At 39.6% G+C, this 17,573-nt stretch overlaps 1 protein-coding gene across 3 annotated transcripts in view; it reads right to left on the bottom strand.

The window, feature by feature from the left end:
* The window catches only part of INTS9 (integrator complex subunit 9), an 83,053-nt gene that overhangs the window by 32,052 nt on the left and 33,428 nt on the right, over nucleotides 1-17,573 (bottom strand). For all 3 annotated transcript variants that reach the window (XM_081135856.1, XM_081135857.1, XM_081135858.1), the window contains exons 3-6: nucleotides 15,113-15,173; nucleotides 11,896-11,958; nucleotides 7,664-7,803; nucleotides 5,852-5,938 (exon numbers count right to left, since the gene is read on the bottom strand). In XM_081135856.1, coding sequence (XP_080991982.1) covers nucleotides 5,852-5,938; nucleotides 7,664-7,803; nucleotides 11,896-11,958; nucleotides 15,113-15,173 — 351 coding nt within the window. The remainder of the gene's footprint in view (nucleotides 1-5,851; nucleotides 5,939-7,663; nucleotides 7,804-11,895; nucleotides 11,959-15,112; nucleotides 15,174-17,573) is intronic.

Raw genomic sequence — 17,573 nt, 5'->3', positions numbered from 1 at the left:
TCCCTGAGTTTTGTCTTAGATCAATTTATCTCTAAAAGGGACAAAGGAAATTGCTTAGGCTACGACAGCGTAATAGAAACAATTTCTGAGAGTACCTAAACTATCTCTGCTTTAATTCTGTGCTCATGAAAAAACTCTTTATCTATAATTTGATCTCGTAAGTGGACTTGCTGACCAAAACAGAGTGTCCTAGAGAGATGAACCATTCTAATTCTGGAGCCAGGCAGATGTCTCAGTATAATGTGATTAAATGGAATTTTTGTGTGTTAGTCAATATCCTGGGAGTTTGGTTAGCCTGAATCAGAGGCTAATCAAGTCTGAGTGAAATGGGATGATTAAGTTTCTGGAATTGCAATGCTGAAGAGCAAGCTGTAAGGACTTGAGCAAAGTACTGCCACTTCATGAGGATCTTCTTAAGGAGCCTCTCCCTTGGACGTCTTTAAAAACTATAACATAAGTGAACTTAGAGATAACTTAACTCAATTCTTTTACTTTACAGAAAAGGAGATTGAGGCCCAGAATCTGAATGACAGTACTAAATAACTTGAGGCAACAGAGGAAGTAGAAAACAGTTTAAGAGACTTGACTATGAATAATGAACACACAATACAATATACTGATGATGTATTATAGAACTGTACACTTAAAACCTATACAATTTTATTAACCAATGTCATCTCAATAAATTCAATAATTTAAAAAAATAAATATTAAAATAAAAAGCGAGAGACAGAGAGAGAGAGAAAAGAAAACGAGTTCTCTTCTATCCTACCTTGCTTTCATCAGGAGAAGTGGAATCTAAAAATAAATTAGGCCGTGGAAGGCAGATGTGTTCTGGTAACTGAAAGGGGGCTATGTGAGCCAAGTGCATCACTGAAGGGGAAAAGGATACGGGTGTTTACTGAGCACCTACTATGTGCTTGGCACCATAAAAAAGACTCTACTCATATTGCTTATTTAATCCTCCCAACAACCCTGTGAAGTTGCTAATATTATTCCTAGTTTATAAATGAGGAAACAGCCTAGAGGAAATAAACTGCTGCAGTTACTAAGAAGCAGATCTGAAATTCAAACACCAGTCTATTTGACCTCCACGCCCATAGCTTTAATTTTCTTCCTACTAGAGTTAGGCCTGATAAATTCCTCCATAAATACCAAAGAAGTGTCAGAGCAGAGGAGCTTCAACTACAATATGCTTGTTTTTTCTTTTATATCTTCTATAAGGTATGAACCCACATTTTAAGCTACAACAAGTACTGAAAACTGCCCAAACATTTCAGCCAGGAATATATCAATGCATAATTCCCTAATGCTTGTGAGGACTATGACAATATCCTTAATTATAATTGCAGATTTCTAGTCTTATACAAAAATGGCAGCTTTAAACAAAAAATGCTAGAGGCTGGGTTAGTTTCGTAAGTGGGATATTTTGCTTTGAATTTTCCCATTAAAAAACCTAAACTTTGAAGTGGGTATGGGAAAGTCAGAGACTCAAAAGTTGTATTGCAAGGGATTCTCCTTTTCCTACCCTTCAAAATCTCTATTTTTCAAAAAGACTAAACTGCAACGTCAGAATGAGGAAGAAGGATGGTTAACTTCTAAATAAATCTCAGGAGAAGTGTCACCTGAAGCAGAGAGTCAGACAGCTGCCAAAAAGCAAGAGTAATTGCTTTTTGGGGTATACATACTAATACTAAATCAAATGCTAATTCAAACTATGATTTAAGAAAAATGATTTAAGGGAATTTGTCAAACTCCTTTGACCAATGAGTAAGAAAGATTTTAATTTATTGTTTTCTTTAGTTGATGGTCTTATTAGTAACTTAAGCTACTAAGATGCATTAATTTGAGACACTTAACCAAGAGATTATCTATATAAGGTTTCAGTAGAAGTAAAAAGTTGGGGGCTCAAACCTCAAATCCAATTCACAGAGGTGTTTTTACCTGGATCATACAGGATTTTATTTTAATGGAGCAAAGAATCTGAAAAGATTTTAAGACATGACATTTAAAACATCCAAATTTTGAACTCCTCTTAAAAAAAAAAGGAAGACTTGGCAGTGACAGGCCCACATTCCCATATGGCCACAATCAGCTGTCAGCTGCTCCACTAGAGAGGTGAGGTCTCTGATCCACACTTCCTGGCTGCCCCTCCTCACTCCTATACTTATCTTCCCCATCCCTGGAGACATCTGAGTTTGTGACGCCTACTTTAGAGGAATCAGATAAGGAAAGTGCAGGAATTAAATTAAAAAATAAATAAAATATAAAGAGAAGACATATCACTTGGAAGAAATGTTAACATACTAGACAGCAAAAACCAGTTTCTCAATATCGTATGCCGTAGTACTCTGGGGCACTAGAGATCAACTGGCTTGTGACAGAGAAATTTTAAAGGGACATAAATCTGCCCGGCCAGTGTAGCTCAGCAGTTGAGCATCAACTTAGGACCCAGGAGATCAAGATTTAATTACTGGTCAGGGAACATGCCCAGGTTGCGGGCTCGATTCCCAGTCGGGGGAGTGCAGGAGGCAGGTGGGCAATGACTCTCTCATCACTGATGTTTCTATCTCTCTCTCTCCCTCTCTCTGAAATCAATAAAGATATATTTAAAAATAAAGTGATGTAAATCCTTTAGCATAAATGTTATACAAATAAAGTACTTTTAGCATTCTGGCCCAAGGTCAAATTCGAGGTGGGTATTTCAAAAGAACTCTTTTGTCTGATGTGAACTATAAAACAACTCTTCAAATTCTTCCACTACTTCTAGTATGTATGCTGAGTTTATCCAGGAGAAAAAAAGAAGACAGCTTTCTTGGTTTGTCTTTCTAATGCATCAACATATTCTTTCCCATAATTAGACTCTTCTCCTTCTCTATCGATATGTATGGCTCATCTCATGCTTAAAACCCAAAACAAAATACTTGACCAGGATCAGAAATATGGTCATGACATATGAAATAATGAAATATGGTTTTCTCCAGTAGTCAACATCATTGTCCTTGCTCCTTTACCAAGTTGGTTTTCAAATCTCTGACTTTTGCCCACCAGGTGGCGAAACAGCAAATTTAAGATTCTATTTTGATTAGCACCTTTTTTAAAAAGGGAGATTTCCTAAGATTCTTAAAAAATAACTTTCAGGCCCCCTCCCTAGCCTTCTGCTTCTTCAAGCTCAATTTATCCTTCTCCCTAACATACAATGGCACTTTTTTGGGAGCCAGTTATCTTGTATTTTATAAAGAATGGGAGGCAAAGGAAAACTGCCAAGGACTCTGCCCAAGGTCACGGAAGAAAAGGCAAAATAAGGACTTGGACCTTCCTAGGACTTGGCCCACGGTTTGGGAGTCAGGAAACAGTGACCTTTGAACGTTGTTTCCGGTGCCAAAATTATTTGCAGCAGATTATAATAAAGGGTATAAATTTAAAAGGAGGAAGTAAGGGAAGCCAAGGCATACATGCTCCACGGGGGAAGAAAACAAAGTCCTAAGATTTCCAAGGTAGGGGATGTAGAAGCCTGGGTCTGATGTGGTCCAGGGAGCACATGGGAGAGAGAAAGAAGGTATAACAATGGCAGGAGAAAAGGAGCTGAGAGTAAGAATGTAAAATGAGGAGGGGAGGGGTCCCTAACTAAGCAGGTGGGTGGGCAGGTCAAGGAAACCATTTAAAGACTCAGACATGTGCGTGTCCAGAAAATGTTTCCTAACGTGAAGCCAGACAGACACCATATCCCCAACTGAGGACACAGAGGCATGAAGAAGACCCATAAAACACAAGACAGAATGTACAGTTATACATCCTTCCTCCTCTCTCACGAGAGGGGTCTCACACAAACATGAGAGGAGGCATGTGTGTCCCCAAATGGTGGCCCAGCACAGTGGTTAAGAGCAGAGACTCTGGAACCAGACTAGCCTGACTGTCAGTCTGGGTTTGAATCCAAATCCTACCGTAGCTCCAGAGTTGGGTGATCTCAAGCAAGTGATTTAACATCTCTATGCCTGTTTTCTCTTCTGTAAAGCGATAATGTTAAAAAATTAAATTTACCCTGGACGGTGTGGCTCAGTTGGTTGGAGCCTTGTCCAGTACACCAAAATGTTGTGGGTTCGATTTCTGGTCAGGACACATACCTGGGTTGCCGGTTCAGTCCATGTTTCTCACATCAACATTTCTGTTTCTCTCTTCTTCTCTCCTCTCTCCCCCCTCCCTCCCTCCCTCCCTCCCTCCCTCCCTCCCTCCCTCCCTCCCTCCCTCCCTCCCTCCCAATCAATGAACATGTCCTCAGGTGAGGATTGAAAAAAGAAAAAAAGAAATTAAACTTATTAAATAAAACATTGAGAACAGTGCTACATATGCCAAATAAAATAACTCGTATACAAAGGAATGCATAGAGGAGACTCACATGCTCTAACTCTGAAACAGTTACAGTATAAAAACAAAGCATGTTCTCCTAGCTACATATGTGTATTCTTGAAGTAAGAATATTCAAAAACCTAAGACACTCTGAAGTTTAGATAACCAGATGGCGAACAAATCACTGATCTAGAGGGAAAGAGTACTTGATGGCAAGACAGATGGAGAGAGAGGCCTCGGGTAGGAGTGCATGGAACACATGCTACTTGAGAAGTCCCAGACAAGCTCTGACTTGACTCTGGATGCCAGCCCCGGAAGGCTGGGACGACTGTGGTGCCTGGAGGTGAGGGCAGCAGTTGGCAGGGTTAGAGAAACAGCAGTATGTAAAGACTGACTGGTGTCCTCCACTGCCAATTAAATGTGAGAGCACGGAAGTGGAATCAAGCTGCCTCATTGCCTCCTCTATTATATTTCTACTTATTTTACCTCTTGTCATCTGGTTTCTGATCCTAGGACTCTACTGAAACTAACCTCTCTGGAATGTCCACAGCCAGAGCCTCGCCATCTTACATGACGATGTGTCTGCAGTGCCTGAGACCACTGACAAGCCCGGGTTTGGGGAAACTTCTTTTTCCCTTTGGCTTCTACTCAGTGCTCCTCTTACCTTCCTAAATACAACTTCACAGCCTCTTTCACGATTCTTACCAATTCTTTTTAATTCTATTGCAGAAATTTCTTTTAAGTTAGACTCTCCATGCTCATTGCTACTGCCTTGGTTCAGGACTTTGTTCTGTCCTCTGGGTTTCTGACAGTCTTCCTGCTGGTCTCCTGCCCCATCTCTGTACTTCCATCCACTCTCCGTGCTGCTTCCAGAGTTACCTTCCCCAGAACAAATATGTGATCACATCATTCTCCTCCTTATAAACCTCCACTGACAGGTAATATTCAATAATATTCCACCCTCAATAATATTCCAACTTTACACATCAGTTTCTTCATTATCTCACCTCAACGTTCCTCTTTAGTTTCATCTTTCTCTTCTCCACTCTACCCAGTCTAATCCACCCTGAACTTCTCCCTGTTCCCTGAATACACTATATCCTGGGGTACTGTGATTTAATCTTTTCTATCTGGAGAAGTCTTTTTCTTTCCCCAAGAAGAAAGTCATCTCCTAAGGAAAGTCCTCCTCAGCTTCCATAAGCACAGAGAGTTCTTCACTTTCTGAGTGCCTACAGCACTGTGATCAAGCATCAATTCTAATACACCCACCCCATTTGTAATTCACCTGTTAATTGTCTGATTTCCATGAACCTCTGAATACCTCAAAGACAGAGCCAAATGTCTTACTAATTTTTAAAAAACTCCCAGGCCCTGAACAGTGCCTTACACATGGCATGGTTGCCTCTCAAAATACATTGGTTGAATGAAACATAACCCTTTCATAAAACAGGGAGAAGAGACTCTAAGGCAGTACTGTAGGGGCACAGACCAGCCTTCTGCTCACCGCTGAATGTCCTTGTTCTTCCACAAGGAGGCAGACTGAGCCTTGGGCACTCTTTCAATGAAATTCACCAGCTCTTCCATGAGAAGCCTGAGTTTAAACAAAGAAAAAAAAGTGATGAACACTCATACAAGAATTAGAGAAACACTGCACTCTAACACTGTAGCCAAGAGAAATGGGCTTATCTGCTTTCCCCCTCCCCAATCATATTTCTCTCTGTTGCATATAAATGTGGGCACCATTTTACATAAAGTTGAATACAAATCTAGCCTTCTATTGAATTTCCATGTTAAAAATTCAGAATATAAATGATTTAATTCACCTTTAAAACAAGCCTGGTTATGTTCTCATCTCTAAGCACTGAAATAGATAGGTTTATAGTTTAATTCTCACTCTGCCTTTATGTAACTAAAAATACGAAGAGAAAAAGTTAAATGACTGTGAAGTACCCGATGTTGGTGGCAGAAGGAATGAGTAGAATTTTTTTTAAATGATATTAAATGGACAATTTACACTGGTAGAGTAAGTTTTTCTTAATGTGTCTCTTAGGGATTAACAAAATTCCATACGGAAAAAATACTCTAAAGACTGATCCTAAAAACCTAACTCAAGGACCTGCAAAAGGGCAGGCTATGCAGACAGAGAGATGGATTACCACAGAATCACAGCTGCAGGAATGTAAGAAAAGCCCCGCGCAATGGGATCAATGATCTGCATGCTCTGAGGGATTCATGGTCAGAATCCTGGATAACTACAGGATGACCAAAAAGCTAGAAGCAGATTTTCAACAGTGTGAAACCCGTTGCATAATCCAGTAGAGATGATCTGTACTGACTTCAATCCTCTCCCAATCAACCATAAATGCATTAGCACTTCATTTCCATTTGTCTATTTATTCCTAATACCATCCCCTCCTTTCATCTCGAAGGAGCAGAAGTTCCAGTATTCTAAGATCTGGGATCCAGGCTCATTACCATTCTGGTTGTAGCTTTCAGAACAGTCGCGGGTTTGTCCATTCTCTTGCTTTAACTTTTTCAGACTAGAGGCCAATGTATTCAGCTTCTCCTCTCACTGACTGATCCATCTATCTCTTCCTCAGATCCCTTATGTTTTTCTGTACTCATTGCAGGTAATGTGATTTGACACTAGAAACCGTATTTTCGGTCTTGATAGTTGCACCTATACTACATTTGTGAGTTTGCTTCCACACAATTCTTTTTCCTGGGGTAATTTTCTTCTCACTAACTGATGCTATGGTTACTTGCAGCAACCAGGAAGGCTCAGGAGGGGTAGAGAAAAGACACAGCAGAGTGTTCCAGGTCAAAGGCAGGCCTGAGGTTTTATTCCTTAGAGTTCTGAGTTTCACTCTTGTAACATCCAGACAACTTACCCATCTAATGACTTATCCTGTTTTCTACATGCTGTCTGCACTTACAGTCTGCACAAATTCATAACGGGGGAAATTTTGAAAGCAAAGTAATAAAATTTCTTCTTTTCTTAAATATGCTATGTTCCTTTCTCCTGAAGCTCTTTGCAGTGCATGTTGTGGCATCTTACTAAATGTTACCTCCCCTAGTTACTATCATCTGCACAGAGGAGCTGTCTCTGGGAACTCCTTCCAGTTCTGATACAAAAAAAAAGGAAAAAAAAAGGCCAGTGAAGACTACTGGCAGCAACAGTCTCTAGGAGATTCCTGTTCTCTGGGTCAGCTGCTCAGAGTCAATAACAATCACTCCTGGCACAACACTCCATTAAACAGTCACCAGTGAGGGAAGGAGTTCTGAGCGTCATACTAACGGGTAAGAACAGTCTCACCTGCCAATCTGCACGGTAGGCTCCGTGGCATACACCGTGCCTGTGAAGCCGGTATGCTCAGTGATATAGGGCAGTGCCATCATGCAGTGGTAGTTAGAGATGAGGATCACATCCACCGTAGACAGATCTATTAGCTCCGTCTGAAAAGAAAGGAGGGGGATGATACATATCTGTTCAGAGCACATAGATCAACATGATGTGACTGAAAAATGATGCTGTCAGAATGCAGAGTAGTTCTGTACTACAGAATAATGATGGCCTCCCTGCAACATTTCTATTCTCACTTTAGGATATTTCCTAACATTGACGTTAAGTAAGACAGGACGGCTAACAACGAGAATGCAGCCAGTCCACCAGCAGCACCCTGATTTTGCTAAACCAGAGTTCTGAGTCAGACAAGAGGATAAATAACAGCCCTTCAGCTGCTGCTCCTGGCAGGCGAAACCAGGTACCATGACGCAGAGAGCACAATATAAGCTGTGAGGGGAACTAGAATGCAACACACCACCGCTATGGGTTGAGGAACAGAGGGAGCAGCACATGGAAACCAGCTCAAGTCAAATGTGGGAACCAACTTTTATTTTATTTACTTACTTCAGTTTACTTTTTTCCTTTACTTCTTTACTCTTTACTTTTTAATTTACTCTACTTTACTTTACTTTAGTTTATATTTTTAAGGTAACTTTTGACCACTAGTGCTGGATATAGAGCCGAAAGGAAATTATACTCTCTTATTCTACCCTAGTCTTTTTAAAAAAAAATCTTTATTGATTTCGGAGAGAGAAAAGGAGAGGAAGAGAGAGAGATAGAAACATCAGTGATGAGACAGAGTCATTGATCGGCTGCCTCCTGCACGCCCCCTGCTGGGAATCGAGCCAGCAACCCGGGCATGTGCCCTGACAGGGAATTGAACCTCGATCTCCTGGATCAAAGGTCAATGCTCAACTGCTGAGCTATGCCGGCGGGGCTCTATCCTTGTCTTAACCCTACATCTACCTCTTTCCTCATTAAGGTCATGTAAAAATGGCAAAGACAGGTTGGCAGGAGAGGGAAAAATGCTACCATGTTTAGTAAATTTTATGAAAACTGTCTTAGAAGGAAACAATTTTCCCATAAATTTAAGTCCTACCTCTTTTAAAGCTCAATTCTCTTCCTCCACTAAGCTTTCCTGATTTGCTCAGATGAATGAAACCACTTCTTTCTCAGAACAACCAAGGCACTTCATGTATGTACCTCTGATGGCAGTTATCACTCTGTAAAATGGCAACTCAAAGTATCACTTTGCCCCTCAAACATTAAATGTCTCTCAGGTCAAGAATCCTGCTGACTCATCTCTGTCCCCTCCCAGCTGTTGTGGGAGGAATGTAGTGACAGGTGGCACCTTCTATGGGGGAAAGTGAGGCGCTATGGCTCAGAAACATCATCTCAACCAGTGAGTTCCCCCCTCACAGAAGTCACCCCTGGGAAACTGCATGGTACAAAAGGATAGCAAGAAAGTCAGAAGAATTGGTCACTGAGCTAATATGTCCCCAACAGAGAAGAAGTAACAAAGACACCTGTGCCATCTTTGCAAGTGACAGAGCCAATGTACCACTTTGGCTGTGGGTATTTTCTGGTTGAATGACTTCACATATGAAATAAGTTAATTTAATAAAGCTGCCAAGGCATAATCAGCTCCTGGGGACCACATGTAGATTTGAGGTTAAAAGCTATGTACTGCTTAGGGCAAGGGCAATGGCAATGGCAATGGCAATCTGTGTGAATAAAATGCTTAATGAAAATATTCAATTTACATCACCCTTCACTCCACGCCATACACTGCACTTCCAAGACATATCCTCATCATGAAAGGTCATGTAGCATTCTGCTGGTCCTGTTCCCACCCCCTCTCTAGGACCATTTTTAAACAAACAAAGAAATGAAGACAGGGTAGCAGAGTGACAGATCCAGAAGAAAACAGGAAGGGACAGCTGAAGCAACAGTAAAGCTCAGAAGCTTCTCTACCTTCCCTCCCTCCCATGTATAGGATCTGGGTAAGAATATTTGAAATTTCTCCTTAATGTCTGAGAATCAGCCGAGTCTAGAATGATGAGAAATTTGGTGAGGACAGTTAGAAGAAAACATGTATATATATTCTGTCTGTATATATTTCAACAGTGTCTAAACATTTTTCCTCTGAGAAATAAATTTAATAGCCAAACCACATTTATATACTCACACTTATATATTTACTTACATACTTTCACTCAGTGAAATCCAATAAAGATTATTTTAATTTTAAATTTCCTGTATACGGACACTTGGGTTCTACAGATCATAACCTGGGTCAAAACTACCTTCATTTACTGGTTGCTTACTATACTGTCCTGGACCTCATATGCAGTCCATGGTGTAGACTTTAGGGAACATTAAGATATTTAAGGTAGTTGTACAAGATTATAAACGATAAATTCCATGAGGACTGGGATTAGGTTTGCTCGACTCACCCAAGTCAGTGAAGAGTGGACTGCAGTAAGTACCTCTTCTCCTGATTCTTCAACTCTCCTACTTTCTCTTGATCATACAATGCCCTGGTTCTACCTTAAAATAGCAACTATTACTAACTTGTTATAACCCACAAGTTATAACATAAGTTGAAAAGACTTATATGGCTCTAGAATCCTAAATATATCAATGCTCTTCTAGCTTGCCAAAAGGTGAACTATGAAATGGTAACTGCCTAATTTCAAAGTTTAGCATTCTGTGGAGCAGGTAAAAGTCATGAGAACACCAATTCACAGATCCCATGCTGTTGTCCATAAACTGAAGGCTGTAGCAGTCGGTGCCATGTGTAGTAAACTGAAAATTCACACAGCACCTGGGATTAGGAGTCTGTGAACAGATGGAGAACTGCCCCACCAATGACAAATGAAGGTGGCAAAAAGACTAATTGCCAGTAGGGAGAGCTCAGGATTCTTTTTTTGGGGGAAATGAATAAAAGTTTTATTTATTTATTTATTTATAGAGAGAGTGGAAAGGAGGGGGAGAGACAGAGAAACATCGATGTGACAGACACATCGATTGGTTGCCTCCCGCACGCATCCCAACCGGGGCCAGGGATTGAGCCTGCAACCGAGTTATGTGCCCTTGACCAGAATCGAACCAGAGACCCTTCAGTCCACGGGCTGACACTCTAACCACTGAGCAAAACTGGCCAGGGCGAGCTCAGGATTCTTGAAAACTGTCTTCCTTCACCCTTATTCTTACTACTTTACCTCAAACTCTCTCCCTTTTCTGCTACCTTCAATGACCATGTCCTTCTTTGTTTCCCTTCCTTTCTTTCACTCTGGTACCCCAAAGGGCACATACACTTCCTTTAAAGAGAAAAATGTTTATCTATAGGGTATCAAAGAAAGTGTAGAAATGGAAAGAGAGGGAGGGAGGGAGGACAAAAATAAGGGAAATAGCACTCTAAATTTCTTTTCTCTTTGCACTGGACTGTGAAGATATTTTCTACGGGTGCTATCATCCACTGGGCGCAAGGAAAAGACAGAATGGTAGCTTCTCATTGATTTCCTCAGGAACCCTGGACTAGCTACTGGCTTCCCTGCACTTCATCTGTCTGCTTCGAGCTCCACCCAGGACCCTCCGGGGATTGGGCCTGTCAGCTGAGATTAGTTTCCTTTAAAACTAATGGAAAATAATCTTTGTTTCCTTTACAGGATGAAACTGGCATCCGACTCTTATAAGTCTCACTATGATAACAATATATAAATGACAGACATCCATAACTCAGTTCAGAATCTGTGAATTTCAAGCAATATTCAAAATATGATCTTTCAGGTAGCAAGAATTTTTACAGTTTATTGCACTGGCTGAATAACAGAGATTTGCAGTTACCCACTCTAAGCAAGACTGGGAAAAGTAGGGCTAATCTAAGTCACAGGCAGTATAATTACAAAACTGAAAGGCCTGAGTTATTTCCTTACCTGGCTCAAAACTACGCCCTAGTACAAGTGTCACTGGGGATTATGGAAAGAGCTAGGAACAGGAAGAAGAGAGTAACAAATGATTACCAGACAACAGAAAGAACTCCTAAATGATATTTCAGCTGTATAACAAAGCGAGTGAAACAACAGATTCATTTCAACTTGAGAAGAAGCAGCTAAGCCCCTTAAAATTATTTCTTGACTTCATTTTGAGAGATGACAAGATATGCTTTGTTTCTACAGTGAGATTCACTTTAATCTTACCTCTGGTAAGCAGAATTCAGGCACAGAATCCACAAATACATGACCTGAGCACTCCTTTAGCTCCTAAAAGAAATGAAAAGGAAAAAGTCTAGGACGAAATATCCAACAGATACAGCAACAAAGAAATTTCATCCCCAAAACAAACTTTCCATGAAGAATCACAGACTGCTAGAGTTGGAGGGAAGCTAGAAGGTGATGTAGGCCAACTGTTTCCAGTTTAGGCTCAGGGAGGTTAGGTGTCTCATTCAGGATTAAAAATGCTGGTAGGTGGCCGGCTCAGGACCTGAGTGCTATTTCTTTATGCCTTTTGAGGAAGCCATGTGTCTACACATGCTGCTTCCATAATTCATGATCCGATGCTTGCCGAATAACAGTTATGTAGACCATACCAGCAACATCAGAATACTCTGGGAACACTGATGAAGTCAATGGGCCCCAAGACCCAAGGGATCGAAACTCTGGGGATGTGGTCATGGAACCTGTATTTATAACAAGCACCTCCAGCAATTTTGCTATTGCAATCAAGGGGCAAGGGGCAAGTAAGCAGGGAGATGAAGAATAGAGGGTAGGAATTAAACTACCCCCCCATCACCTTCATGAATATAATCTTTGTCCTTGCAGATCATACAATTTATCTGGGACTGATTATAAACCAAATGTAATCATTCAAAAGAAAAAAAGTATACTTGTAGTATAACTCCCCACCCTGCCCATGACCTACCACATTTGATGTGCCTGTCTTAGTTTGCACTCCCTCACAAATATCCCTGAGAAAAGGGCAAGCGCAGGCTTATATGGAAGGTGCTGAAAACAGGGGGAGGAAGGGCAAGTGATAAAGGGAAAGGAAGATGGCCGATAATGGATGTGTTACTGAGCTATATATCACTGTGGGCAAGTGGGACTAAATCCATGGGGACACTCTGGTGTATCAGCATATACCTTGGAGTTATCCTACCCAGGGGCATGGAATCTGAGATATTTATATAGCAACTTCTGCATTTTACAGTTGCCGGAAAAACTCTCTGGCAAACCATCCAGGTACTGGCAGCTGAAGTACGGCAGAGCACACTGAAGAGACGTGAGTGGGCCACTGACAGGGTCTGCTACAATGCCTCCAGAAAGCCACCAGAGTTGCTGCCTTCCCTCACTGACCCTTGAAACTGAAATCTATGGAGAACTTTTTGTTCCATCAAGGTTAAAGCTATCTATGACTTCATAAAAAAATACAGTTTGGTTACAGTTTGCTCTTTCCAGAAAGAGAATTTTGTTCCACGGTGTTTTCATTAGTTACTGAACATATATTTCCATATATTCACATAAATGTATCTCTGTTTATATTTGAGTCTGAATAATTTTACTCTCAACCTTTATCTGAAGGTAGGCTATTAACTATATGTGTTTTTTTCCTTCAGAATTTTACAAGTCTCATATCAGAACCCTGATAGAATATTTTCTCCCCTTGCCTTTCACTGTAAACTCTGGTTCCTTTCCTTACAGGAATACCATTTAACCAGTGAAAGGCTGAGCCAAAAAGAGATGGCAAACAGTTCTTAATTACAATGCATGTGCCAGCTAAAAATAAATAAGCAATTATGTTTAATGGGAAAAGACTCCCAACTCCCTTAGGATGAGGTTAAAAATGATTGCAGACAAATCCTGGGAAATTTCAAAGCCCTGCCCGGTCTCAAACTGGCTACATAATCTTCTTCCCCACAAGGCTACATATCAGGGCATGCCTACCCCACGTGACAACACGTCCTCTGAGGCGCTCCCTCCCGGCTGCAGAAGCACGTTTGCCATTCTGCGCACTTACAATGTCACTGTATTCTATTCACCACTCTCTTCTAATGAAATGCTCTCAGTACCCAGGTGCGTCATTTTGCTCACAATGCACTGGTAACGGGATGCTTCTGAACCCTTCTCAGGGAGAATGATTTACAGGAGCAGAAGAGGTGGGCGGATTTCAGGTACACAGGTTCCTGAATGTCACATAATTTTATGGATTAACTGTGAGGGAAATCTCATTTCCAATTATGCACTTGGCTTGCACTTGAGGTTGGGGTGCAGTTCACAGGAATTAATTCTGTAAAAAGAGCACCTTTTTATTTAACAATATCTATTACAAGAAGGAATTGCCTTATTTAGATGAACCATTTTAAGGATCTTTAAACTTATTCAGTCTTTCAATTGTGAGACTTGGGAAACAAAAAATTTAGAAGACTGAAAATGGCATGGATGAGCTCTGAAGCTTTTAACCTTTTACCTCTGATTTTTTTTTTTAAGTATAAAATTATAGTTTTAACACTTTTTGTACCCTTGGTCTCTCACATATAAGTTAACTGCCTAAGTAAAGATCTAAGGAAGAAATTACTGTGAAGATAATCTAATGTCAAAAACTTAATAGCTAGAAAAAAGAAGCAATTTAAGTCACTTACTTAAAGCCTTGCTAGTCAGTGATTAAAGTCAATAGGACCCCAAATCTTAGATTCTAGAACTATGTTCTTTTTTCCACAGCCTATGAGAGTGTCCATCCTAGGCTACCAGGAAAGGCTGGAGTAAGATCAGAGATCATAGTCTGAAAGGCCTCTACACAAATTTACCTAAGAACATGTTTTTACCCCACCCCACCCCAGAAACCACTGCCTGGGTAGTTAAACACCCAGCTCCTCAGTATGTTCCTCACATGGCAGCCAAAGTGACCTGATCAGACTGCGACACTGCCCTCCCCAGCCTTCTGTGGTCTATCCTCAGCCCCAGAGACATACGATTTACAATGCCCCACCTGACCTGACCCCACCCCGATGGAAGTTTAAAACTCACATACTTGAGAGGATTTTAAAGTTATTTTTTAAAAAATTTACTCCTTCCAGTCATAGAGTAGGTGCAATTCTCTAATAAGTATCACCTTTGAAAATCTCATTGTAATTGTAAAAATAGTAGTTTTCTTTTTTGTGGTGATAAAATGTATTTGCAGCTGCAGCTCTTAGATTTTTTCACATGAGAAAACTGGACCTGAAACTGAACAAGGATTCCCTAAAAGGCTCTTAAAAACAATAATCACCAAGTACTAAAGACCTTACATGGATCTTGGGATTTTTCAGGAAGAATACTTTGGGGGGAAGGAGGAATGAGCCCATCAATCATATTACTGTTGGGTGGCCCTGGTATGACAAGAGGGTTTTCCACTGGGTATAGAGACACTTCAGTTAATCATTACCTTGTCCAAGAAAACATTTCCATCCTTTAGGGACCAGCCAGGAAGATTAGACAGCCTGGGACTGCAAAACAAAAGATTAAATTATCCTAAATAGATTATAATCCTTAGTAATTTCAAGGTGACTGTATTGTCTCCATAAAGTTAAAAACAGCTTGAAATTATTGGCAGCAATGCTCACCCAAAATACTAATTAAAAAGATAAAAAAGAACCCTGTTGTATCAAGCTTAAGAACTATGTGGCAATGGATCATTAAAAAGCCAAATAATTTAGAACTAAATTGGGAAAATTGAAAGAACATTATGCAGAACAATAAAGAAAAAGGAAAGATAAGGCATTAGAGCATTTTACAGTTTTCCAGTCACTGCCCCCGACTTCAACTGGCTTGTGTTTGATGACAAACCTGAGGGGGAGGCCACGTGGGATCAGCATCTGTAGGTGAGAAAGACTCAGAGAGAGAGGTCAGGGGCTCTGACAAGAACTCTTAGCTGCCTACCAGCCAGAATTCACTGCACAGGAAAATCCCTGAGTTCTAGTCAAATTCACATTCTGGATTCATTGCTTATAAGTGGATTTGTCACTTGTCACCTGTGGCTTGAGTTTCCAATTCTGGAAAATGAAGCTAGTTTTCCTAAGTGTTACAAAATGATGCCGTAACTAAGTGAATAATTTCTGAAAGGTGAGGTTAATTTCACATTATACATATGACACATTAATATAGTATGGATTTAGAAATCAATCACTTCTGGTAACCTCAGGTTTAACTGTGTGCCATTAGTTGACCAGAGGAATTATGTTGGTAGGCGAAAATGCAAATAGTTCACACACACAAAAATGCTGTAAAAGAAAAACTTAATGGTTAAGGTGATGTGTGAAGAAAGAGCACATCAGGAGTATGAGCTGAATGGCAAAAGGCATTTAGCAATTCACCACAAAACTAGCCTGTGAAGTAAAAATTAAGGGCAAAGTAAGGGTGGGGGACTAAAAGACTATAATCAGAAACCAAATAATATATAGTCCCTTATCCTCTTGCCAAAATAATTTTATCAGATTCTGATTTTGTAAGTAAGTGATAGGTATGAAAGTAAAATAGAAAGATAAATATCTTCTAGGAAAGGTTAAAAACCTGGAAATACATGCATCTAATTTTTAAAAATGTAAAAAATTTGGGGGTAACTTGTAATTTTGAAAGAATTCCAAACTTACAGAAAAGTTGTAAGGATGTAAGTACAATAAAGTCCCACACACCCTTTGCCTAGATTCACGGTTTACATTTTGCTTTTATTAATCAAAAAAGTAAGAATTTTGGATTTCATAGTTGAGAATAAAAATCACTACTAGGAGAATCAAATTTGGTTGGTATAAATTATAACTGATAAGCTTTAAAAAAAAATCTGAGAGTTTTCTGTTCTAACCTCTCACAGAAATATTCTATTGTCACTAGCTATTTAATTCCCATCTCACTTCATAGTCATATGTCTTTCTTCATTTATAGACTTCTTCTTTTTTAAAGAATGTATTTACTATCAGATCAGTTTAAAAGTGTAATGACAAGACAATGTGTACTGTTTTCATTTCACCCATGCTAACTCTAAAAGAAGGTTGTAAATATCCACTTCCCTTTACAAAGAAAACTGGGTCAAAGTACATGCATTCTCTCTGCTCCCCATCAGACACACATGAATCAGCCTTCATATTAGAGATGACTGACTCAGTTAGTTGTCCTCAACAAATGATTAGAAATGGTACATTGCTTATTAGAAAAGTTGTTTTTTTTTAAAGTAAAAATTTCAGGTATTGTGTTTTTATATCATTTTTTTTATACCATAGCCTTCTATGAAATACCTATAGTCATTCTGGATTTGAGAAATTGCCAGTAGATGGGACGGAAAGCATGACCGTGTTATAACAATGGCGTCCAAGATGAAGAGCCACAGAAATGTGTCACCCAATGGCAAAGGGATATTGACTACAGGGATAGAAATATTTGGTTACTGAGTTCCAATGAGTTAATGACTAAACCATAAAGAGTTTGTAAACTTTAAGCAATGAAAGGGAAAGGGACTTATTATTTTGCTCTTAATGATTACAAAATTTGTGTAAGTTTTTTAAACAAGGAAACAAAGGAGCCTCTCCACAGAAATCTACTTTAATAAAATATAGGAGGTGAAGATATTAGAAAAATTATGATTCTAGATGAACACATCTTTGCATCCACTATTTAACAATAATTTCTTAGGAAAAAAAGATGCCACTAAAAATATTAGTCAAAAAAAAATGCATATAAATTTTTTTAAAAATTGATAAAATATTCCCATAAGTAAATAAATAACCTCAGGCACTTAAAAGTAATCTATTACCTAGAAAAATAGTGAATCATAGAATAAATATGGTATGCAATTCATATTTTCTTTATACTTTTCATTTTTCCAGTTTCCTACTTTGAAATACATTACTTTTATG

Source organism: Miniopterus schreibersii (assembly GCF_964146895.1).
Source record: "Miniopterus schreibersii genome assembly, chromosome: 4".
Lineage (NCBI taxonomy): Eukaryota > Metazoa > Chordata > Mammalia > Chiroptera > Miniopteridae > Miniopterus > Miniopterus schreibersii.
The sequence above is the reverse complement of the archived record's forward strand: the minus strand, read 5'-3'. Positions and strand labels throughout refer to the sequence as shown.